The following is a 22,676-nucleotide window of genomic DNA, read 5'->3' on the forward strand; positions in this document are numbered from 1 at the left end:
TTTCACCACACCCAGTGCTCCATGCAATCCGTGCCCTTTGTAATACCCACCACCTAGCACCCCAATCTCCCACCACCCTCCGCCACTTCAAACCCCTCAGATTGTTTTTTAGAGTCCATAGTCTCTCATAGTTCACCTCCCTTTCCAATTTCCCCCAACTCCCTTCTCCTCTCTAACTCCCCATGTCCTCCATGCTATTTATTATGCTCCACAAATAAGTGAAACCACATGATAACTGACTCTCTCTGCTTGACTTATTTCACTCAGCATAATCTCTTCCAGGCCCATCCATGTTGCTACAAAAGTTGGGTATTCATCCTTTCTGATGGAGGCATAATACTCCATAGTGTATATGGTCCACATCTTCCTTATCCATTCATCCACTGAAGGGCATCTTGGTTCTTTCCACAGTTTGGCGACCGTGGCCATTGCTGCTATAAACATTGGGGTACAGATGGCCCTTCTTTTCACTACATCTGTATCTTCGGGGTAAATACCCAGTAGTGCAATGGCAGGGTCATAGGGAAGTTCTATTTTTAATTTCTTGAGGATTCTCCACACTGTTCTCCAAAGAGTCTGCACCAACTTGCATTCCCACTAACAGTGTAAGAGGGTTCCCCTTTCTCCACATCCCCTCCAACACATGTTGTTTCTTGTCTTGCTAATTTTGGCCATTCTTGCTGCTGCCCCTCAGAACAATTTGTTACTTAAACTGTAACTCCTGGAGGATTTTACTAGTTACCAAGCACATTTAGATATGGCCTTAAGAAATACATATACTGGCAACAGGTCTTTGGGGAGAAGGACAATGTACAACCGTGAAGCTGGACAGCTGGGGATGCCCGGCTCGCTCAGGGCAGAACGCCACCCTTTCACAGAAGCTGGGCAGCTGGGGATACCTATTTCGCTCAGGGCGGAATGTCGCGCCTTCACAGAAGCCGGGCAGCTGGGAATGCCCGGCCAGCCCAGGGCAGAACGCCGTCTGCTTCAGGGAAGCCGAGCACCCCAGAACACCCAATCAGCTCAGGGTGGAACAAAAACCGCCTGCTTCCCTTATCCGTTATCGCTCCTTTCTCTTCCCAGAAGCGCCCGTTGTTAGTTAGAGGAGTCCTTTGAATGTGCTTGTTTAACTCTAAACTTTATCCTCATTCTTGCTTGTCTGCAAGACGGGATTAACATTTGACCTTCATAGATCCTTCTATTGGCTATTGTTTTCTATCCAATAAAAGTGAGACTGTGGAGTGGCTCGGGGCAGCCGTCCTTTTCAACTGTTGTTCCCTGCTCCCAATCTCTTGCAGCTGACTTGTTTGTGCCTAATTCTTCTCTTGTCCCCGACTCGAAGTGGCACATTCTAACTGGTGTAAGGTGATATCTCAATGAGGTTTTAATTTGAATCTCCCTGATGGCTAGTGATGATGAACATTTTTTCATGTGTCTGATAGCCATTTGTATGTCTTCATTGGAGAAGTGTCTGTTCATATCTTCTGCCCATTTTTTGATATGATTGTCTGTTTTGTGTGTGTTGAGTTTGAGGAGTTCATTATAGATCCTGGATATCAACCTTTCACACTAACAATGAAAATACAGAAAGGGAAATTAGAGAATCGATTCCATTTACTATAGCACCAAGAACCATAAGATACCTGGGAATAAACCTAACCAAAGAGGTAAAGGATCTGTACTCGAGGAACTACAGAACACTCATGAAAGAAATTGAAGAAGACACAAAAAGGTGGAAGACCACTCCATGCTCTTGGATCAGAAGAATAAACATTGTTAAAATGTCTATACTGCCTAGAGCAATCTATACTTTTAATGCTATTCCGATCAAAATTCCACCGGTATTCTTCAAAGAGCTGGAGCAAATAGTCAAAAAATTTGTATGGAATCAGAAGAGACCCCCAATCGCTAAAGAAATGTTGAAAAACAAAAATAAAATGGGGGGCATCACATTACCTGATTTCAAGCTTTACTACAAAGCTGTGATCACCAAGACAGCATGGTACCATCATAAAAACAGACACATAGACCAGTGGAACAGAGTAGAGAGCCCAGATATGGACCCTCAACTCTATGGTCAAATAATCTTTGACAAAACGGGAAAAAATATACAGTGGAAAAAAGACAGTCTCTTCAATAAATGGTGCTGGGAAAACTGGGCAGCTATATGTAGAAGAATGAAACTCGACCATTCTCTTACACCATACACAAAGATAAACTCAAAATGGATAAAAGACCTCAACGTGAGACAGGAATCCATCAGAATCCTAGAGGAGAACATAGGCAGTAATCTCTTCGATATCAGCCACAGCAACTTCTTTCAAGATATGTCTCCAAAGGCAAAGGAAACAAAAGCGAAAATAAACTTTTGGGACTTCATCAAAATCAAAAGCTTCTGTACAGCAAAGGAAACAGTCAACAAAACAAAGAAGCAACCCATGGAATGGGAGAAGATATTTGCAAATGACAGTACAGACAAAAGGTTGATATCCAGGATCTATAATGAACTCCTCAAAGCCATCTATTTTATAATTAAAATGAATTCAGCCCTACACGGTATGCTTGCCTTATTTCAGCTCCTTCCCCCTTCTCTCTTTTCACTTCTCAGTGCAATCTGCTTTCTCCAGTAGAGCCTGGAGAAGGGATTTACTCTTCATGTAAAACAAGGATTTGTCTTGAAATTTCAGAGAAATACAAGATATTCAACCTTCAGTGTGAAATCTACACTTTCACAATAAAAAGAATTGTATTGTTTGCTAGGATACCCCGTGATCTGTGTGTCGTTGGTCAAGTATCAGTGTCACACCAAGAATGTCAAGGCTCTTATACAATAAGTTCTCACCTTTCCACTCTCCTAAGAGTTTCACAGGAGTCTCAGTGCCAGGGAAAAGAGCGTCGGTTTTTAAGTTGAGGGCTGTGTGCAGATCCTAGCAGGTGACACATCCTCTTTGAGCCTTAGTTTCATTTTAAACTGGGAGAAATAAATTACTCAATTGATGCAATGAGTTAGAAATGACCAGATAAAAAGCTCCTAACAGAGACTTAAAATTCACTGCCTGGCATTCCTCATTTTTTCCCTTCTTCTCTCCTGGTAAGCTTTCTCATTTGTTTATGTCTGTATTTGTTTATGTCTGTATTCTTTTCTATAATTTTGTTTTTTAAATCTTGCTGTCATCAAATTATCCACGTTTTTGTACTAATGACTCCCTCTTTTTTTTAAAGAAAGATTTTATTAATTTATTTCTTAGAAAGCACAAGCAGGGGGAGCAGCAGGTAGAGAAGCAGGTTCCCCACTGAGCAAAGAACCCCCCATGTAGGACTTGATCCCAGGTCCCTGGGATCCTGACTTGAGCTGAAGGTAGACACTTAATCGAGGTGTCCCTGTGCTACTGACTTTAACCATGGGACTATAACCCATTCTAGTTGATTTGCTCAAGAAAGAAATATTTATTTCTCCTTTTTGTGTTAGAATGACTCTGAATAACAGCACTCATTTAATAGATTAAATTGAAATTTTTTTATATATCACCTTGTTGATAACAGTATTTCCTCAAGTTTTCTAGAAGTTGACATCGTGTTCTATATTTACTTTTTAGTTTATCATTTGTTGTCTTCAAGAAATTTAAAATTGTTGAAAATAAAGACTCCATTTTCACCCTCCCCCTCCAGTTGTGGGATCTCCAGTGTTTAGAAGGAACAGTGCCTGGCAGTAAACAAGCTTAAATTAGTGAATAAATGAAGGTGCAAATAAGTGATTGAAGTTTTCTGAATATATTATTTCTGGAGAGTCATTCCTAGTAAGTTAGAATTTGGGGAACCCAATGACTGTGTGTAACAAAATTCTGTGATTCCATGATTTTGTAGATAAGTAAACTGGGACCAAGAGAGTTCAGGTTTGTATTTAATTCCGATTCAGTAGAGCTGCAATTAGGACTTAAGTCTGTCCTTCACAATGCTTATTATGCCACATGGCTTAATGCCATGATACTAAATGTTCTGTACACAGCTGCTTGACTTCTCTGCCTGGCATGGCTGTGGGGTGCAGGAACACAATCCTAATTAGCCCTGTCTGGCAGGCAACAATGAAAACCTTCTTGAACCAAGTCTTGAATTTGGGAATAATATAAAAGAGGCAGTCATAGGCACAAAAGAATGAGCGGTATTTCTTTGCGTGGAAAGTAACTGTTAGTTTCAGAGCCATCTTTTCAATGGCATCCACATTTAATTGTGCTACTGTCAAATAGGGTCCTTTCCTAAAACAAAGAGCAGAGGGAGAGACAAAGAGTCCAATCAGACCCAACAGGGTGTGTCAGGAATTAAAATCACTTGTAGAGGATATAATCATAGATCCTAGTGGTGTTATTATTATCGCAATATTTCAAATGAGGAAATTGAAGCTTTAAGAAATGACCAGGGGGACCAGCATGGCTCAGTTGGTTGAGTGTCCAACTCTTGGTTTCAGCTCAGGTCCTGCTATCCGGGTTGTGAGATCCAGACCTGCCTCAGTTTCTGTGTCAGAAATTCTCTCTCTCCCTCTCCCTCTGCTCCTCCTCCTGTTCGTGCTCTCTCTCTCTCTCAAATAAATATGTACATCTTTAAAAAAAAAGAAATGTGACGCCATCCGTCCATGGTCCTATAGTTGATAAGTGAGAGAATTCAAGTTTTCCTGATTCCAAAGCTCTTATTTCAGGAGAAGGTGTACAGGTTATTAACATGCTTTTATATTGATGGTGAATGGAGAATCATCCCTCAAGGAAGATAATTTTGATAACCCGCAACATGATTGTTTATTATTACTGAGAGTTCACTATGGACTGCAATATAATCTATGGTATTTAACTTCTGGGCCTAAGGAGGGTCTGAAGCATGTTATACAGCTCTTGATGTGTAATGTATGGCATAATGAAAAAAAAACCATGACCTTTGACACCCACCAGATATAAATTTGAATTCAGATTCTGCTTTTTATTTTGTTGCTTGTGGCAAGCTACTTAAAGTCCGTGATTCAAAAGGAAGGGTTATTCATCTAGAGGACTTATCGAAGTTAAAATAAATATATGATAGCAATCTGATTTATTGACCATTTATCTGCCTTTGTTGATGAATGGGCATATTTTCTATATTTACAGGGCACTGGATTACAGTGTACCCAAATTCCTACTTAAAAGATGAGGGCAATCTCACCCCCAAAATTTGTTCCATTCTGGTGGGTTGTTAATGAAAATTATGTAAATAGTTGATTCTTTATAAAATGTACTATTATTATTAATCTGCACACTTACCTCTCTCACTGCACCCAAGATGATAGCCATGATCCTCTTAGTATTTCACTTAGGAAGTCAATTCTGCGAACCATCTATAGGACAGAATGTCAAACTTTTCCAAGATTATTTCTTGGGAATCAAATAAAATGAGAGTATGGGCTATCCAGTAATCTGTAAGTATGGAAAAATGTAATAGTTTATTCATAAAGATGGCCACCTGGTCAATGAATTAGGACCCCTGAATATATTTCTTTAGTTTTGATAAAATCCCTAGAAGAACAATGTATAGTCTCATAGCCACCCCTGCCTGAGGGGAGGCATCTCAAAATGTACAGTCAACAGCCTAAAGATTGTTGGCAGAAACAAATACTGGTAAAGCCTGAAAACTGGTAAATTTTCACCAAACTATCTGTAATTACAGTCAGTAATTATCAACTAATCTCTCAGTTAAAATGTGAACCCAAGTTGCAAAAACTTCCAGAAAAAGGCCATCAGAGTAGAACTTAAGGTTTTTAATCAAATCAATCAATCTAAAGAGTATTATTTACCACTTGAACTGATTTTGGAATGGACAAGGCATAAAGATACCAAAAACATTGTTTAGTGCCTCAGAGTTGGACTAGGCGGAAGGGCTCTTCCTCAGGAAGAGAGTTTCCCTGAGACCCCAGAGTGTGAAGGGGTGAAATGGGTAAGGGAGGGGCAACATTTTGCTGACAACTGCATAAAGACTTGAAATAAATGCCTCCTAAGGCAATGAAAGAGAAAAGAAAGAAAAAAAATAAGGAAGAAAATGAGAAAGAACTAAAGGAAAGAAAGAAAAAATCTTTAAAGTGCGATGAGAGCAGGGCATGATGGGATAGTAGCTCAGAATATTCGGCCTGAGGTGAGTCCATTCTCAGGAGGACTTGTGTGCTGGCTCAAGCTGGAGGAAGACCAATGTTCAGGGGCCTAGAGGTAGGAGAGAAGCTTAACGAAGTTTGGGTAACAAACATTTTGTTCTGATTGATCAGTGGGATGAGTAGTTCAGTTTATAATTTAGGCAAAAAGGGGAATTTGGAAGGTCTGTGTCTGGTTTTGTCATAGTTAAACAAGGGGATTTTTGTGAGTCTTTTCTAGTCTAATAGGGAAGGATTTTTTTTTTTTTTTCCCCCAGTAAGCTCTTTTGCTTTCTGGATCATAATGGTGAGGATCTTTAACATTGGCTATTTCCAGAGCAGAGAACTTGAATAAAATTCCACATTGTCAGTTCCTTGTTATCTAATGTTTGGCATGTTATTGAAAAACTTAAAAACCAGAAAAAAGAATTAGTCAGTGAAGATTCACATGTATGCGTCTATTTCCCAAACTTTTGTTGTAAGGCCAAGATCTTTTTGGGGGGGTGGGGAGCAGTGTCTGCAGATTGAAATTTCCTATCTATTTCCCAGCATAAACGACACAAAAAGTTCATTGTCTAAGGTATTCAACTTCAGATTCATTAAATAAGATAAAGAATCTTGATAAGCAATCTAAATAAGAGTCTTTCCAGATTTAGTCCTATTGTCTTATTTATACTTAATGCAAAGTCAGTCTGTTTTTGTTGTCATTGTTTTAGCAACTTGTCTTTATAGTCTTTCTGATATGTCCAACACAAAAATGAAGACTTTCACTAATTGCGCTTATAAAAACATCAATGAGCATTGAATTTTAGAAAGGTTCCATATAGACAAGTTATTAAAGTTGCATCATTCAAAGAAGTGTTAGGTAAACTGAAAACCTACAATTGTTTGAGGTCTGGACTTTGCTCTCAGCTTCTGGGAAGTAATCTCTAAGCCCTTGGAATTTCCTACCTGATAGAAGTGTATTTGTTTACTTGGGGGTGTTGGGTCACCTAGATAGTCTATGCTAATAATGACTTACTGTGTGGTCTTGGGCCATGTGGTAACAACTCAACCTCTGGAAGGGTAGAGACTAAGATAAACCATGTGGGTGGTCAGTCATGTCTAGGTGACCAAGCTCAAATAAAAACTCTGGAAACCAAGACTTGGTGATCTTCCTGGTTGGCATTACTTCATATTGCTACCCAATAGTCCAGTTCACTTGACTCCCCTGGGAGAGGTCAGCTAGAAGTTTATGTCTGGAATTTCCTGGACCTGTCCTATGGGATTTTTTTTTTTTTAACAAAGCGTTTTTTTTTTTTTTTGTCTGTTTTGTTTTTTAGAGATTTTATTTATTTATTTGACAGAGAAAGATCACAAGTAGGCAGAGAGGCAGGCAGAGAGAGAGAGAGAGAGAGAAGTAGACTCCCTGCTGAGCAAGGAGCCCAATGCAGGGCTGGATCCTAGTACCTGAGATTGTGACCTGAGATTGTGGCAACAGCTTAACCCACTGAGACACCCAGGCGCCCCGTCCTATGGGATTTATTTTCTAGCATTTGAATCTTCTGCTTTGAATCTCTATTCTTTTGCTATAGTAAACAGCAATCATGAGGATAAGTGCTTTTTCTGGAATTCTAATTCTTTTTAACAAATTATTGAACCTGAGGGTATTCTTGAGGACTCCCAGACTTTGTATTTTTTAATAAATTCAATGTAGAAATTACCACTCCCATTTAGTCCACGTAAACATGAATGAATCTCTAACTGGTTGTTTTAGAAAGGCTTCATTTTTTTTTCCAATTTATTTATTTTCAGAAAAACAGTATTCATTATTTTTTCACCACACCCAGTGCTCCATGCAAGCCGTGCCCTCTATAATACTCACCACCTGGTACCCCAACCTCCCACCCCCCCGCCACTTCAAACCCCTCAGACTGTTTTTCAGAGTCCATAGTCTCTCACGGTTCACCTCCCCTTCCAATTTACCCAAATTCCCTACTCCTCTCTAACGTCCCTTGTCCTCCATGCTATTTGTTATGCTCCACAAATAAGTGAAACCATATGATAATTGACTCTCTCTGCTTGACTTATTTCACTCAGCATAATCTCTTCCAGAAAGGCTTCCTTTTGGCAAATTGCTAAAATTGGATCATTCAAACAATTATGAAGTAAGCTGGTAACATATAATTGTTTGGAAAATATGATTACAGTAATAGACTAGACAGCTTGTTTAATTCCATGAGTTGAGTAAAATAGATGTCAGTAAAAGAGAACTTCTACTATATATTAAGAAAATGATGAGAAAGCTATTGTACCTGATTTAACTCACTTCAGAGACATGAATTTTTAGCCATTCATTTTGTGTGATATAATGATATCTGAAAGGGATATTTACTGGGGAAATTTTGAAGATATCAAAAGGATTTGCTGAGAATGATGGACTCTACAAACCATAATGTGAAATATTTACAATTTACCTAACATACTTATGGCCAATAAACTCAAAAAGGTGTATTTTGAGATATGATGTAAATTCTCATTTCTAGTTCATTAAAGAATTGGTGCTAATTATTAGAAAGTGCTTCTAAGAGAATAGTATTTAACTGAACTAGCTTCTACTTCGATGAGATCCTAGAGATACTTCTGTAGCTCCTAATTGTCTCATCTTACCCAATTCATATTTTGTTTTAAGTACCTGACCTTGAGATTTTTAATTCTCCTCCATGAATTTATTCAAAGAATAAGTGGAGAGGTGTTCATCAATTGGCTTATATATATTTTCGCCTACCTTTGTAATGAACTGAGTGCTGGCTACCTGTTTTGTTGGTGAAGATTGGGAGTGAAAACATCATAGTGCATCTCACAACTGCACTATGGTCTGGACTTCGTTCCCCTATACTCCCTCCCCAAACAGCATTTGCTCTGTAAGAGGAGTGTGTTCCATGTCATCAATGTGGGCTAGTAAAATCCATTTTGGACTAAAAAGTCACTTTATGTTTGAAATCAAGGATAAAACAAAATGACCTTAATGTATCACAGGGTAAATATCTACCACACATTGAAACAGCAACTTATAAAGTGATATTTTTCTATCACTTCATGCTCTATTTTGCTTTCATTTTAGAAATTTTGGAGAAGAATGACTGGCAATTTCACCTAGCTCAATATAGATGTAATCCCTGGCTACTTCTATAAGATTAAAAGGCTTTTCTGAAATGGAACTGAGTTGGGGTGCTTGGGTGACTTAATCTCTTAAACTTTTGCCTTTGGCTCAGGTCATCATCCCAGCATCCTGGGATCAAACACTGGATTGGGTTCCCTGCTCAGCAGGGCGCCGGCTTCTCCCTCTCTTCTACTTTTCCCCCTCTGCTCGTGCACTCTTACTATCTCTCAAATGAATAAATAAAATCTTTTTAAAAATGGGATAAAGCTAATCCCATAATGCAAGTTCAGAAGACAGTTATTGTAGGGTGATAGATCACTGTTTTTTATTCCTTGGACAAAAAAAAAACCAAAAACAAACAAACAAAAAAAAACTCAGTTCTACCACTAAAGGTAGGACTGAAAACAAGGTAGTCCTTCCCACGTGTGCTGGTGGCTTAGACCAGCACACGTTGTTGGAACTGGAACAATGTAAGTGGATTGCTCATGGTGGAGAATCAGAGCCAGGAATAGTGAAGACAGTGACCACATGGAAAAAGGTTGTCATAAGGGAAGGAGGGGTAAGCTAGCCTCTATGGTGATAAAGTATAGTGGTGAAAAGATCACCTGTCTCAAGAATGAGGCAGTGGTAGTGATGAAAGATGGGTTATCTACTGGGATTTGATGAATTAAGTGCCCATATCAAGGATAAGAAGAGATAGGTTTATCCCTGGGGCTCCCAAAATAGAAGATAAGAAAATTAGAATGAATCCTGGAGTGCTGGACTGGAATTAGAGACGTTAGTGTGAATTTACAGTTTGAATAGAGTCAGTGCTGCTAGAATATGACATCATGTTCTAAAAACTATTAAATCACACAAAATCAGACAATAAAAAGAACAGGGCTTATGAAAGAAATGAGGTTGGGGCAAATACTTCATCAGTGACACATTAAAAACAAAGTTTGGAACACAGTAAAAATGATAGCACAGTTAACGTGTTAAATGGGTAAGAAATACATAAATACTATGGTACTTTACATTGAAAAGGACCATAAATTTGCTTGTAGAAGTAGGCGTCAAAAAGACCGCAGCTTCGATGTCATTTTGAAGCAGTGGAAAGGAGAGTTACTTGAAATCAGAAAGTGAGTTGTAACACCAGATGAGATGGCTATGGAGAATGGCACATAAAGTGAGTTGAAGGAGATGGTAGATGTTGGATGTGTGTGTGTGTGTGTGTGTGTGTGTGTTCCATAAGACAAGGCTTGGAACAACTGGATGTAGTTTTCTGTGTTCATCTGTTTCTCTCAGAGGAATCATGCCTAAGCAAACATGAAATTGCACTATGCTCAAATTCTGTCTTCATATTTCAGTTGCATTGGAAAAAATCATATTATCAAGCAAATGGTAAAGTAGAACTCATTGTATATACATCATAGATAGGTATTGAAATATTTATTAATGCAAATGCACACATTGATTACACACACTTCTAACTTATATGATATTCTCTATCTCCAACCACTGAGAGAGCCTTGGAAAGGCAACATCCCAACAGCAATGAGCACACTTAGATCTCAGAATCTAAATACAGATCTTCCTCAACTTACACTGGAATTGCATCCCAATAAGCCCATTGTAAATTGAAAATGTTATAAGTAAAAAAATGCACACAATACACCCAACCTACTTAGCCTAGCCTACCTTACATGTGCTCAAAATACGTTCGTCTACAGTAGGGGACAACCATCTAACACAAAACCTATTTGTAATAAAGCGTTGACTATCTCATGTAATTTGTTGAATTCTGTATTGAAAGTGAAAAACAGAATGTCTGCATGGGGACAGAATGGTTGTAGGTGTCCTGACTGTTCCCTCTCGTGATCGCATGCCTGACCAGGAGCTGTGCTGCCACTACCCAGCATCAGGAGAGCTGATCATACTGCCCATCACTAGCCCCTGAAAGATCATAGTTCCGAATTCAAAGTATGGTTTCTACTGAATGCGTAGGACTTTTGTGCCATTGTAAAACTGAAGAATTGTAAGTCAAGCTATCCTACTTTGGGAACTGTCTGTACCACTCAAAGGAACCAGGACTTGAAGAAAAGAGTGATTCCAAAGCTGGAACAAAGCAAGTACAAGATAAGCATATGTCAGAAAAGACATCAGAACCAGTCTGAATAGTGTCCAACTGGCTAAATCTGGGACAATTTTATCGTTACAATGAATAATGACTATGATGTAAGGAGTTGAATAAAATTAGAATTCATGAGTTTCTAATGATGTAAATTAGTAAATAAAAAATTAGAAGATGGAGGAAGAATGAAACATTTATATAGGGACATGGGACATTTCACATTGCTTTCCCATAAAACAGTATTAATTACAAAAGTAAGAACAAGGAACTTTATTTTTTTAGAGATTTTGTTTATTTACTTGTCAGAAAGAGAGAGCTCAAGCACACAAACAGGGGGAGCAACTGGAAGAGGGAGGAGAAGGCTCCCTGAGGAGCAAGGAGCCCAATGTGGAACTGGATCCCAGGATCCTGGATCCTGGAATTATGACCTGAGCCAAAGGCAGACGCTTAACCATTTGAGCTACCCAGGTGTCCCAGAACAAGGAACTTTAAAGTGGAGAAACAGGCACCTCCTTTATCAATGATCAAAAGGGGGGCGCCTGGGTGGCTCAGTGGGTTAAGCCGCTGCCTTCGGCTCAGGTCATGATCTCAGGGTCCTGGGATCGAGTCCCGCATCGGGCTCTCTGCTCAGCGGGGAGCCTGCTTCCCTCTCTCTCTCTCTGCCTGCCTCTCCATCTACTTGTGATTTCTCTCTGTCAAATAAATAAATAAAATCTTCAAAAGGATCATTAGTAATGGAGAAAGTTCAAAAATAAATCCTACGTGGTAGGATCCAAGGAGAAGCACGTAGTTTCACTTTTGTGATATTGCTTTGAGTTTTAGAACTTGAATCTAAGCATTAGGAAACATTGGGCACCCCAAATGGGGGACGTTCTACAAAAAAAAACTTGGCCTATAATTTTCAAAAATGTCAAAGACATAAAAGTCAATGAGCCTGAGGCACTTTTACAGATGAAGAGCTGGAGAGAATAACAAGTAAATTCAAAATGTGATTCTGAACTGGATTCTTTGCGGCAAAGCTCATCATTAGGACATTTGGTGAAATTTGAATGAAGGTCTCAGGATTTGATAGTTGCTATGGACTGCATTATGCCCCCCCAACAAACCAAATTTAAATGTTGGAAGCCCTAACCCCCAATGTGATTGCATTTGGAGATAGAGTGTTGAGCAGGTGATTCAAGTTACATGCGGTCATAAGGACAGGATCCTAATCTGATTGGACTGTTGGCTTTAAAGGACAGAAAGAGATCTCCTTCTCCCTCTCTCTGTACTTCTCTCCTCTCTCTCTGCTCACACCCAGGAAAGACCCAGTGAGAACACAGAGAGAAGGTAGCCATCTATAAGCCAGGAAGAGCGTGCTCCCCAGGAACCAAACAGAATGACATTTTGATCTTGGACTTTCCCGCCTCTGGAACTATGAGAAAAATGAACTTCTGCTGTTTTAGCTGCCCAGTGTGTTTTGGTATAGCATGGTACAGCAGCTTAAGCTGACCACTGGTTTTGATGGTTATGTTTTGGTTGAGAGAGTATTTGTTTATTGGAACTATATACTAAAATATTCAGGAATAATGAAGCCAGAAAATTATATGGCTCCAGAAAAGACAGTTTTGTGGGCTGTACTTCTTTTTCTGAAAGCTTGAGATTGTTTCAAAATAAAATTATTTCAAAGAGGTGTTGAGCAAAATATTCAGTATTTTGTGAGGACTTCTAGCCCCACTTTTATAGGATAATAGCATAAAATATTCAGGAAGCTGACAGTTGGATTTATGTTGGTGAAAAAATGGACAAAAATATCAGCCAAAGTTTTTAGAATAAATCTTGCCTTTTTTTTTTTTTTCAATGTATTGACCTGCATATCCAACAAACTTTGGAGTAGATCAGAACTTTAATTACTGACAGAAATAGGACAGGACCTGAGACTTTTCCCTCCAGAGCTAACTCTGTGAGTGCTGGGTATTGTGCCAGCCATTCCCATACATTAAGCAAGATGCAGCTGTTTGCCTAATTCATTGCTTTGGAGCAGGAATGTGGAAACTTGACCATGGGAACAAATCAGGCACTTGTTTGGTTTTGTTTGTTTTTATAGAGCAATATTGTTCTGTTCATCATGTGTAGAAAAGGGAACTTCGCAAGAATGGATGTTTTCAATGTAAGTACCTGATATTCCTTGCAACCAGAAAAGTTACTTCTACTTCATTCATCATTTTATCTAATTCATCTATAAAAATCTGGAAGTGGAAAAAAATTAAAGGATTATAAATTCTGATATTTTTAATTGATAGTTTTTTGTTTTGTTTTGTTTTTTAAAGAAAGCCCATGCCCAGTGTGGAGCTCAATATGGGACTTGAGCTCACAACCCTGAGATCAAGACCTGAAATGAGGTCAGGAGGCAGATGCTTAACCTAATGAACAACCCGGGCACCTCTGGTAGAAATGGGTTCTTAGGAGAAACATATATGAATTCCAAATGCTGGGGGTTAAAATATCCCCACAGGAATCATGATTCAGGCAGCAGTGGCAGAATGCTCACATCTAAGACCCACTTCCCTAGGTCTGATGGAATCAAGCTGCTGGTTATGTGGTGCCAAGATCTCTCTCCCTCACTCTTTTCACTAATACTTGAAATTCCACCAAGAGACATCCACTTCTCTGTGCTTTTATAACTTAATCTTTAGAAGAAGCATTTGGAGTTGGTTGTAAAAAATCAATATTTGAAGTTAAAATTTCTGAGCTTGAACCCCAGCTCCTTTAGTCAGAATCTCAGCTTCTTCAGTGATAATATCTAACTCAGAGGGCCACTGCAAGGGTGAATTTGGACAATTTATGGAAAGCTCCTAGTTGCTATAAATTCTTCAAAAATTAAAGAATATTAGATGATTTGACTTTCTTCTAATTTTTCTTAAGGGTCAAAATGTTATCGTTCATCCTCAAAAATAACTTCACAAAGTAGGTATTATCGCTTTTTATAGGTGAATAAAGAGAGTCAGAGAGATAAAGTACTTTTTCTAAAAACACATAAATAGTAAAAGACTAAGCAGGAATTAAATTCAAGGCCTGGCATATTAATGGGTGACCCCCCCCCAAAAAAAAAGAAGTACTTTAAAAGTGGACCTGGCATATCTATACTTATTATCAGATGAGGTCTAGGAAGTGACTATGTCTGATTGACAAGGACAAGATGTGCTCGTTGAAGCTGCTGTCATTTAGGTTGGATAAAATTGGGGTAGATATTTTTTGGAGAGATTATTGATGAATACCAACTGAAATAAGGCCAGGACAAAAGCTAAGGTTATTAGTTAGAATAGACCGGATTTTGTTCCCCCCTAATGGACAAAACATAGGTCTAGAGCTAGACAGGACAGAAGTGGGTGATTTAGGAACTAAAGTACAGATTAGAGAGATCTGACGTTCATGAATTTTGTTGACTCCTCTAACTTGCTACTCACCTTAGCTGACCTATCCAACCAATCCACATCCACATAAATATGCATGCACAGCAACAACATGCATCTTCAAAAAGAAGAAGGGAAAGTGGATGGAGGAGTCCTCTAATCTTTCATTTCATGAGCAAGTGGTTTCTAGGTGAAAGAGTGTTAGCTTATTTTCAAGTGGGTTGTTTTGTTTTTATTATTATTTTTTAAAGATTTATTGATTTATTTGAGAGAGAGAGCTGGGGGAGGGGCAGAGGGAGAGAAACTCAAGTAGACTTCATGCTGAGCGTGGAGCACAACTTGAGGCTCCATCACATGACCCTGAGATTATGACCTGAGCTGAAACCAAGAGCCAGATGCTTAACCAACTGAGCCACCCAGGCACCCCTATAGTTCAGTTTTAAATCACTCTTTGCATAAATAAATATATATATATATATATATATATATATATATATATATAATTTTTTTAATGGCAAGTTTTCCTTTAATTTTATTTAGGTTCTCCTCTCTTATTATCTATGACACTGTGTATGCTACCATTCTAGCATCCCCCCCTTTTTTTAAAGTAAGCTTCACATCTAATGTGGATCTTGAACTCATGACCTTGGGGTAAAGTGTCACATTTTATACTCACTGAGCTAGACAGGCACCATTCATCCTATATTTCTAATCAAACTACAAGGCGTGTTTTGAGCGGAGCAGTAACTGAACCTGCTGTTTAACTGGAGGATGGAAGACTGTGGATTCAAAGAAGGAAAGAAAAGCTGATAAAGAAGTTCCCTCCTCTATGTTTGATGAGAATTTGGAACCAGGTGGCAGAGACCCAACAAGGAGAGGTTTGAGAACTATTGCTTTGCAGAGGTTTGTGAATCCCCAGGGAATGGTAATTTATCTTCTCAGCTGAGCATTCCTGAGGTGACGTGGGTCTCCCTTGTCCCCCATGAGCTGCAGGCATGTTAGCAGACACATTGAGTTCTTTCTGGTCCTGGCTCTAGAAGAACACCAAGCACGGCCTGCTGAAAAGACTGAGGAACAGAGAGGCTTTGTTCGAGCTCTCATTAGGGGAATTATATTTTCACACTCTGGCAAATCTCCGACATACTTTGCCAGATTGCTGTGCCTGCCTTCATTATCCAGATTACTGCCACTCAAGGTACCTCAGCAACTGGAATATAACTGCCAGGGAAAAGACATACTAAGTCAACAACCAACCGAAAGGGTGCCAGAACCCCGAAGGAAGAGACTCAAAACACCCAAAATAAGTGGCTTCTAACAACATAAAGCTATTGCAGAAGCCCTGCCCTAGATCAGCAGAGCTCTCCTACCTTATACAATGTGTCATGTCTTTTTATGGCTGAGTCACTGCTAATGTTAGCTACTGTTAATAAAAGAATATAATAGCCCTTGAGAATATGAGGACAGAAAAAACATGGCAGCAAACACACTTCAAAACACAACAAAACAAAGCAAAATAAAAATGGTTCTAAAAAAGTAAACATAATTTTTATTATTGTAATATTTTCATTATATTATAATTATATATTATATTATATTAATTATTATTAATTATTACATTATATTGTTATTATAATTATATTTTTTATTATTCCTAAGATTGCTACAACTATGTAAAATGCTTAAAGTCCCTTCCAAAAGCTGAAAGATTTAACTGACATGTCAAATGTACTGAAAATGGAAAGAGCACAGCACAGAACTAAGGAAGAACGTCCGGCATTATTGCAGGTATGAAATTTGAACAGGGAGTTCATAATTAGAGAGTTAGGAGAAAGAGGAAGAGAATAAGAAATTTTTTTTAACTATCATGATATTCTCTGAATAATAAATACTAGATCTTAGAACAGGGTTTTCATTAAATTCTTCTTTTATACTAATTGTTATTACTGTGTGGCTAACATGTAATGAGGGTTTTCTGTGTTCTAGGCACTGCTCTAGGCACTTGTAGTTATATCCCTTAATTCTCAAAACAACTTCAAGATGTGTGTGCTATATGATCTCATTATACAAATGTGAAAAAGAGACCTATTTTTAGCTGAACCTTAGATAAACTGCTTAAAGTTATGATGCACACCTTAGTCCAACTGCCAATTCTGATTCTCAATCATTATCTTGCAGAAGATAATGGGAGATAACATTAGGTATTATGACTAACTTCAGGCTTTTAGTTACTGGATACTTGAACAGTTAAGAGAACTGTAGGACTTATTAAGTAGTTATTAAGACTAAAGTTGATTAGACCATATATCCCTTAGCCATTTCAAAGTAGTGTGTAGATGATGGTCCTTGGGTCTTTGTTAGCAATTTAGAAAATCTAGGATTGGTAGTAGCTTATGCAAGGAATGCATCCCCAAGGATTTCTTATAATTCAAAAATCACAATTTATTGCAGTTTTTCCATATGATTGAGAATAACATTGGGTGCATTAGACTCTGAGCAACAAATATACATATATTATAAATTAATTACATATATTATAAATTAATTACATATATTATAACTTTTGTATATTATGAAATAATAAATTGCATATTTTATAAATAGAAACTTACTTTCTTCCTAGTGTGAAGTTATATTGAATATTTATTCCTGTTACTACTTTTCAAGAGTATATTTTCAGCAATGACACTAGTTCCACCATGTAATGAACAGTTGGATATCACTGACATAGGTATTTTTAAAATTTCAGCTTTATTGGCTATAATTATAAGATATTCGAAGTGTACATTGTAGTGATTTGATATATGTACACATTGTGAAGGACTCCCTCATCTGGTAAATTAACACATCCTTCACCTCACATTATTTATTTTTTATTTTGTGTGTGTTAAGAACATTTAAGTTTTCTCTCAGCAAATTTTAAGTATACAGTTCAGTATTACCAGTTACAGTCACCTTGTTTTTCACATTAGATCATCACACCTCCTTCATCTTATAGCTGAAAATTTATACCTTTTACTAACCTCTCCCTATTTTCTCCCCTCCTCAGCCCCTGGTAACCATGTTCTTACTCTTTTTTTGTGAATTTGCTTTTTTTTAAAGGTGATTTTAAAGGTTTTAAAGTGTGATCATGCCAGTTATCTTAATATTTAATACTTGAGTAAGTCACTTGAAAGTGGTCAGAGATAGCAAATGATAGTGTGATCTTCTGTAATACTGAGGGGCATTTGTTTTCTAGCAAAAAGCATAAATAGAGTTAAATGAAAAGAAAACCAATACATATTTCTTATATCACAGCATTACAACAGTCTCTGGTTTCCTTGCTTGATGGCCAGTTACTCAGTGGAAGCACTGTTTGCATTTTCGGCACAAGAGTTCTTCACTGGCCTAACAGAATCGTTGAACTAGGAGTTTTTTTTTTTTTCCCAATTTATTTATTTTCAGAAAAACAGTATTCATTATTTTTTCACCACACCCAGTGCTCCATGCAAGCCGTGCCCTCTATAATACCCACCACCTGGTACCCCAACCTCCCACCCCCTGCGCAACTTCAAACCCCTCAGACTGTTTTTCAGAGTCCATAGTCTCCATGAACTAGGAGTTTTTAAGTCTTGTCTGTATCCATCAATTTTCTGTTATGTTCCTTACTTACAACCACTACCTTTTCCCACAGTAGCCTGGAGCTGTTCTTTGGGGTGACTTCAAAAACCTGTATCAGCTAAGAACGGAAGTTGTATTCATTGAGCTCTCTCATTTGGTGATGGTGCTACAGAAAAGGCAGTGGTGAGCACTGTCTCTGAGACTGAGAAGATGGTATAGGAACTGCGAGGGCTTAGTTTTTTGACCTATATGGACCTCTGCATAAGAACAGAGCCATAGGATTTCACAACTAGAGTTAGCATAAGAATATATAAAAATAAGGACAAAAAATAGCAATCCACAGATAACAAAAGCATGCTAAAAGTGTGTGTTCACCAAACAGATGAACACTAACCTAATTCTTAGGCAAAACAGTAGAGGGTATGGAAAAAATCATAAATCAACATTAGACATACTAAAAACTGAAGCCACAGAATTTAGGAAAATATTACAAGTAAAAAAAAAAAAAGCTTTTCAGGTATGCAGACTACATTAGAAGAATTAAAGCAAATGTAACAAATAAATGCTTAAAATAAATAGTAAAGGAGAAAATTTTAAGAATCAAAAGGAAACATTTTTTTTTTTTTGAAGTTGAGAAAAACTGACAAAGTAAAAGCTCAGCATAGAAGATATGGCATAGGTATAGTAGGACTACCCAAAGAAGATAACCAAAGCAGTGGACCAAAATATTTTTTTTAACTACAATGGAAATTTTTAGTCCTTATTATATTAACTTTTCTTTATTCATTGTTGTTATTCATTCCCTCTATAGTGGGTTGATATGATATGCCCAACTCCTAGCCCTGGAACCTGCAAATGTGCCCTTATTGGAAAAGAGAGTCTTCCCAGATATAATTAAAGATGTCAAGATGAGATCATCCTGGATTATCTTGGGTAGGTCCTAAATACAAAGACTCAAGTCCTTAAAGAGACAAAAGTGTCCTTAATAAGAGAAGGAGACATGGAAGAAAAGGCTGTGTGAAAAATGCAGAGATTGGAGTAAGCAGCCACAGGGAAGGTTGGGAGAGGCTGGAAGAGGCAAGAGAGGATTCTCCCTCAGAGATTTCAGGGGGAGCACTATCCTGCCCACACCTTGCTTTGGACATCTGCTCTCCAGAGCTGTGAGAGAATAAATTTCTGATTTCAGACACCAAGTGCGTGGCAGTTTTTGGGGCAGGCACAGTAAACTAATACATGTGGTAACACACATTGGTACTGGACAGGACTCTCTAAAATCCAAAAACCAAGTCACAGGAAGTTCAGGACCGAGGAACAGGTTAAACCTGCCCACAAATTCTGCAAAGCAAACTATCTAGTTTCTTGTGCAAATCAATTGGAAAGAACCAAAAAACTTGGACTGGAAATCTGTAGATGAAAGGAGACTTTATATGCACTTCCTAGAATTAGAATGGCCAAAATCTAGAACGAGGACAACAACGAAGGCAGATGAGGATGTGGAGCAACAGGAATTCTCACAGCTGGTGGGAAATGCTAAATGATACAACCAGTTTAAAATACAGTTTGGCCGTCTCTTACAAAATGAAACCTCTTCTTACCACATGATACAGCCATCATGCGCCTTGGTATATTGCCATGGATGTTGGTTTATTATCCATAGATGTTTGAATATTGCACATGGATGTTTGTGGCGGCTGTATTCATAATTGCCAAAAGTTGGAATACCAAGATGTCCTTCATTAGGTGAATAGATAAATAAATGTGGGATATCAGACAATGGACTATTATTCACCACTAAAAAGAAATAAGCTATCGGGCCCTAAAGAGACATGGAGGAACCTTAAGTGCATATTATAAATCACAAGTGAAAGAAGCAAAACTGAAAAGGCTCCGTATTGTATGACTGCCACTATGTGATGAGTTAGAAAAGGCAGAACCGGAGAATAAAAAGATGAGTGTTTGCCAGGGGTGCGTAGTGGCTTAGAGATGGATAGGCACAGCAGAGCAGATTTTTAGGTCATCAGTCCTTGAGCTCTGCTGTATTCAAAACTGCTGCAGCAGTTTTGCTGAGTTGTGGAGGAAATATTCTTGTACATGGGTTTATCTCCTTGTTCCATGGAAATTAAATCTCCATGTAATGAATTAGTATGTTGGTAAATTAGTTTCTCGGAAGTTTGTTTTGCAAAAGGAAAAAAAATTACCAGTTTCTTCTAAAAATTTTTCAATATATGTGGTATTTATGAAATATGTCTATTAACATATTTGGGTTTTATTTAATACTGTATTTAATTTAAAACATTAACTTTCTGATATCTTACACAGGAAGAAATAGATAAAATAGCAGAAACCATAGAGCCAATGACTGGGAATATTCAGAGCCTACAGAACAGAATTCAAGTTCTGACAAGTGAGGTGGAAGAGGAGGAGGAGAAAGTAAAACAGGTAATTCTTTAATGATGCATATCTTGAGTCTGGATAAGTTTTTTAATGCTTATCTCTCAGCAAGACAACTTTTGAATGTAAGAAGAGAGAAATCAGCCTTTTGAAATAATCTGTAGCTTTCTTTTTCTACTTTAGATGTTTCAAATAGACAGTGGGATACTCTGTCTTCCAGATCTTTCTCAGAAGAGTCTCAAAGCACCCACACTTCAGGTAAATGCTAATTTGCCATATCAGCTGTATCATCAGTTGTGACTTGCATATATAAAACCATAATATCCTTTTCCTTTTTCTAAAGACAAATGAAATCTATGATATGCTTGTAGGCAACATTATTTTTCTGACTTGACAGAATAGTTTGAACATCTTATTTTGTGAGCATCTTTCATGTGGATCTCTCATTCTTGTCAATAACTGTGTAACATTGCATTGTACCATACTATAATTCATGAATTACTTGTGGAAATAAATGATTTTTGCAGTTACAAATAATGCTCAGTATTGATTGTATGTGTATCTTTAGATATTTGTGTGGTTGTAACTGCAAGGTAGATTTCTGGAAGTAAATTACAATAGTTGAGTTTGTTTATGCTTCTAATAATGGTCTATAACTCATCATGAAATAATGTTGTGTTATGTAGCAGACTATATACTAGGGTCTGTTTTCACAGGTTCCCAGTAGCTATTATGGTATAAATGTTTATAGTGGTAGAAACTCTTTAAGTTTCTCAAAAATAACTTAAAATAGTCCTATCTGTAATCCATTTAGAGTGAAAGGAAAGGGAATAGCCAGAGGTAAAACAGAATAATACAAATTTGAAAGAATAGGAATGAGTTGATGATTACTGAGGTTAGCTGATGAGTATATAAGGTTTAGTGTACCATTCTCTCTAAACATACATTTGACATTTCTCATAATAAAAGGTTAGAAACTATTTATATGGGTCAACATGGTCAAAAGGTATAAACTTGCAGTTATAAAATCAGTCATGGGGATGTAATATAGAATACAGTGACTGTAGTCAATAACATTGTCTTGTATATTTCAAAGTTGTTAAGAGTAAATCTTAACAGTTCACATCACAAGAAGAATTTGTAACTATGTATGGTGCTAGATGTTAACTAGACTTACTGTGGTGGTCATTTTGCAGTATACACAAATATTACATCGTTGTGTGGTATACCTGAAGCTAATATGGTGTTATATGTCAATTATATCTCAGTTTTTAAAAATTTTAAACTAATTGTGCTATTATACCCACAGAAAGAAATGTTGACATCAATTCCAAACCATAAAGCTCTTCTGAGAGACTTAGATATTCTCCATAACTCATCCCAGATAAAGAATATGTTAACTTTCATCGAAGAAGCCTATAAGAGACTGGATGCCCTTTAAGAGTTTTTTAGTCTGTTCTGTATTAATTTAAAGTTTATGAGTTTGTAAAATTTAGCCTATGATAATACCATTGAAGCTGAGGCTTCTTTGGGATTTATTTTCACCATACACTTAAAATTAGCCTCTGTAGATCTAGTAGCATCTAATGTAGTTCTAAAAACTGTTTTTAATTGTTGTCAAATCTAGCAACTCACATTTCTGTTGCTGTTTATCCAGTGGTTTTCCTGAGCTGCTCTCTAATGATTTACAAAGGCTGAATGGAGTTCTTTTATTGATTAGTGCAGAGGACATGTGATACTGTAATGCAATATATGGAAAGTGCGTAGAGTGCCTAGCACATAAAAACACAATTGTTTGCAGTCCTTATTATTTAGTTCATGACTTGCATTTTCTGTCTGGTCATCTGGAAATTGAGAAATCCCCAAATGCTTTTATTCTTTTTTTTTTTTTTTGCTTTTATT

At 37.5% G+C, this 22,676-nt stretch overlaps 1 protein-coding gene across 1 annotated transcript; it reads left to right on the forward strand.

The window, feature by feature from the left end:
* Window positions 1-808: 808 nt before the first annotated feature.
* On the forward strand, window positions 809-22,215 carry LOC122901818 (centromere protein Q-like). The gene is given in 7 exon segments (XM_044240944.1): window positions 809-1,028; window positions 15,557-15,689; window positions 16,443-16,474; window positions 16,477-16,571; window positions 20,703-20,822; window positions 20,958-21,032; window positions 22,084-22,215. Coding segments are annotated over 7 exon segments (807 nt in total).
* Window positions 22,216-22,676: the final 461 nt, after the last annotated feature.

This window comes from Neovison vison, chromosome 1 (genome assembly GCF_020171115.1).
Source record: "Neovison vison isolate M4711 chromosome 1, ASM_NN_V1, whole genome shotgun sequence".
NCBI lineage: Eukaryota > Metazoa > Chordata > Mammalia > Carnivora > Mustelidae > Neogale > Neogale vison.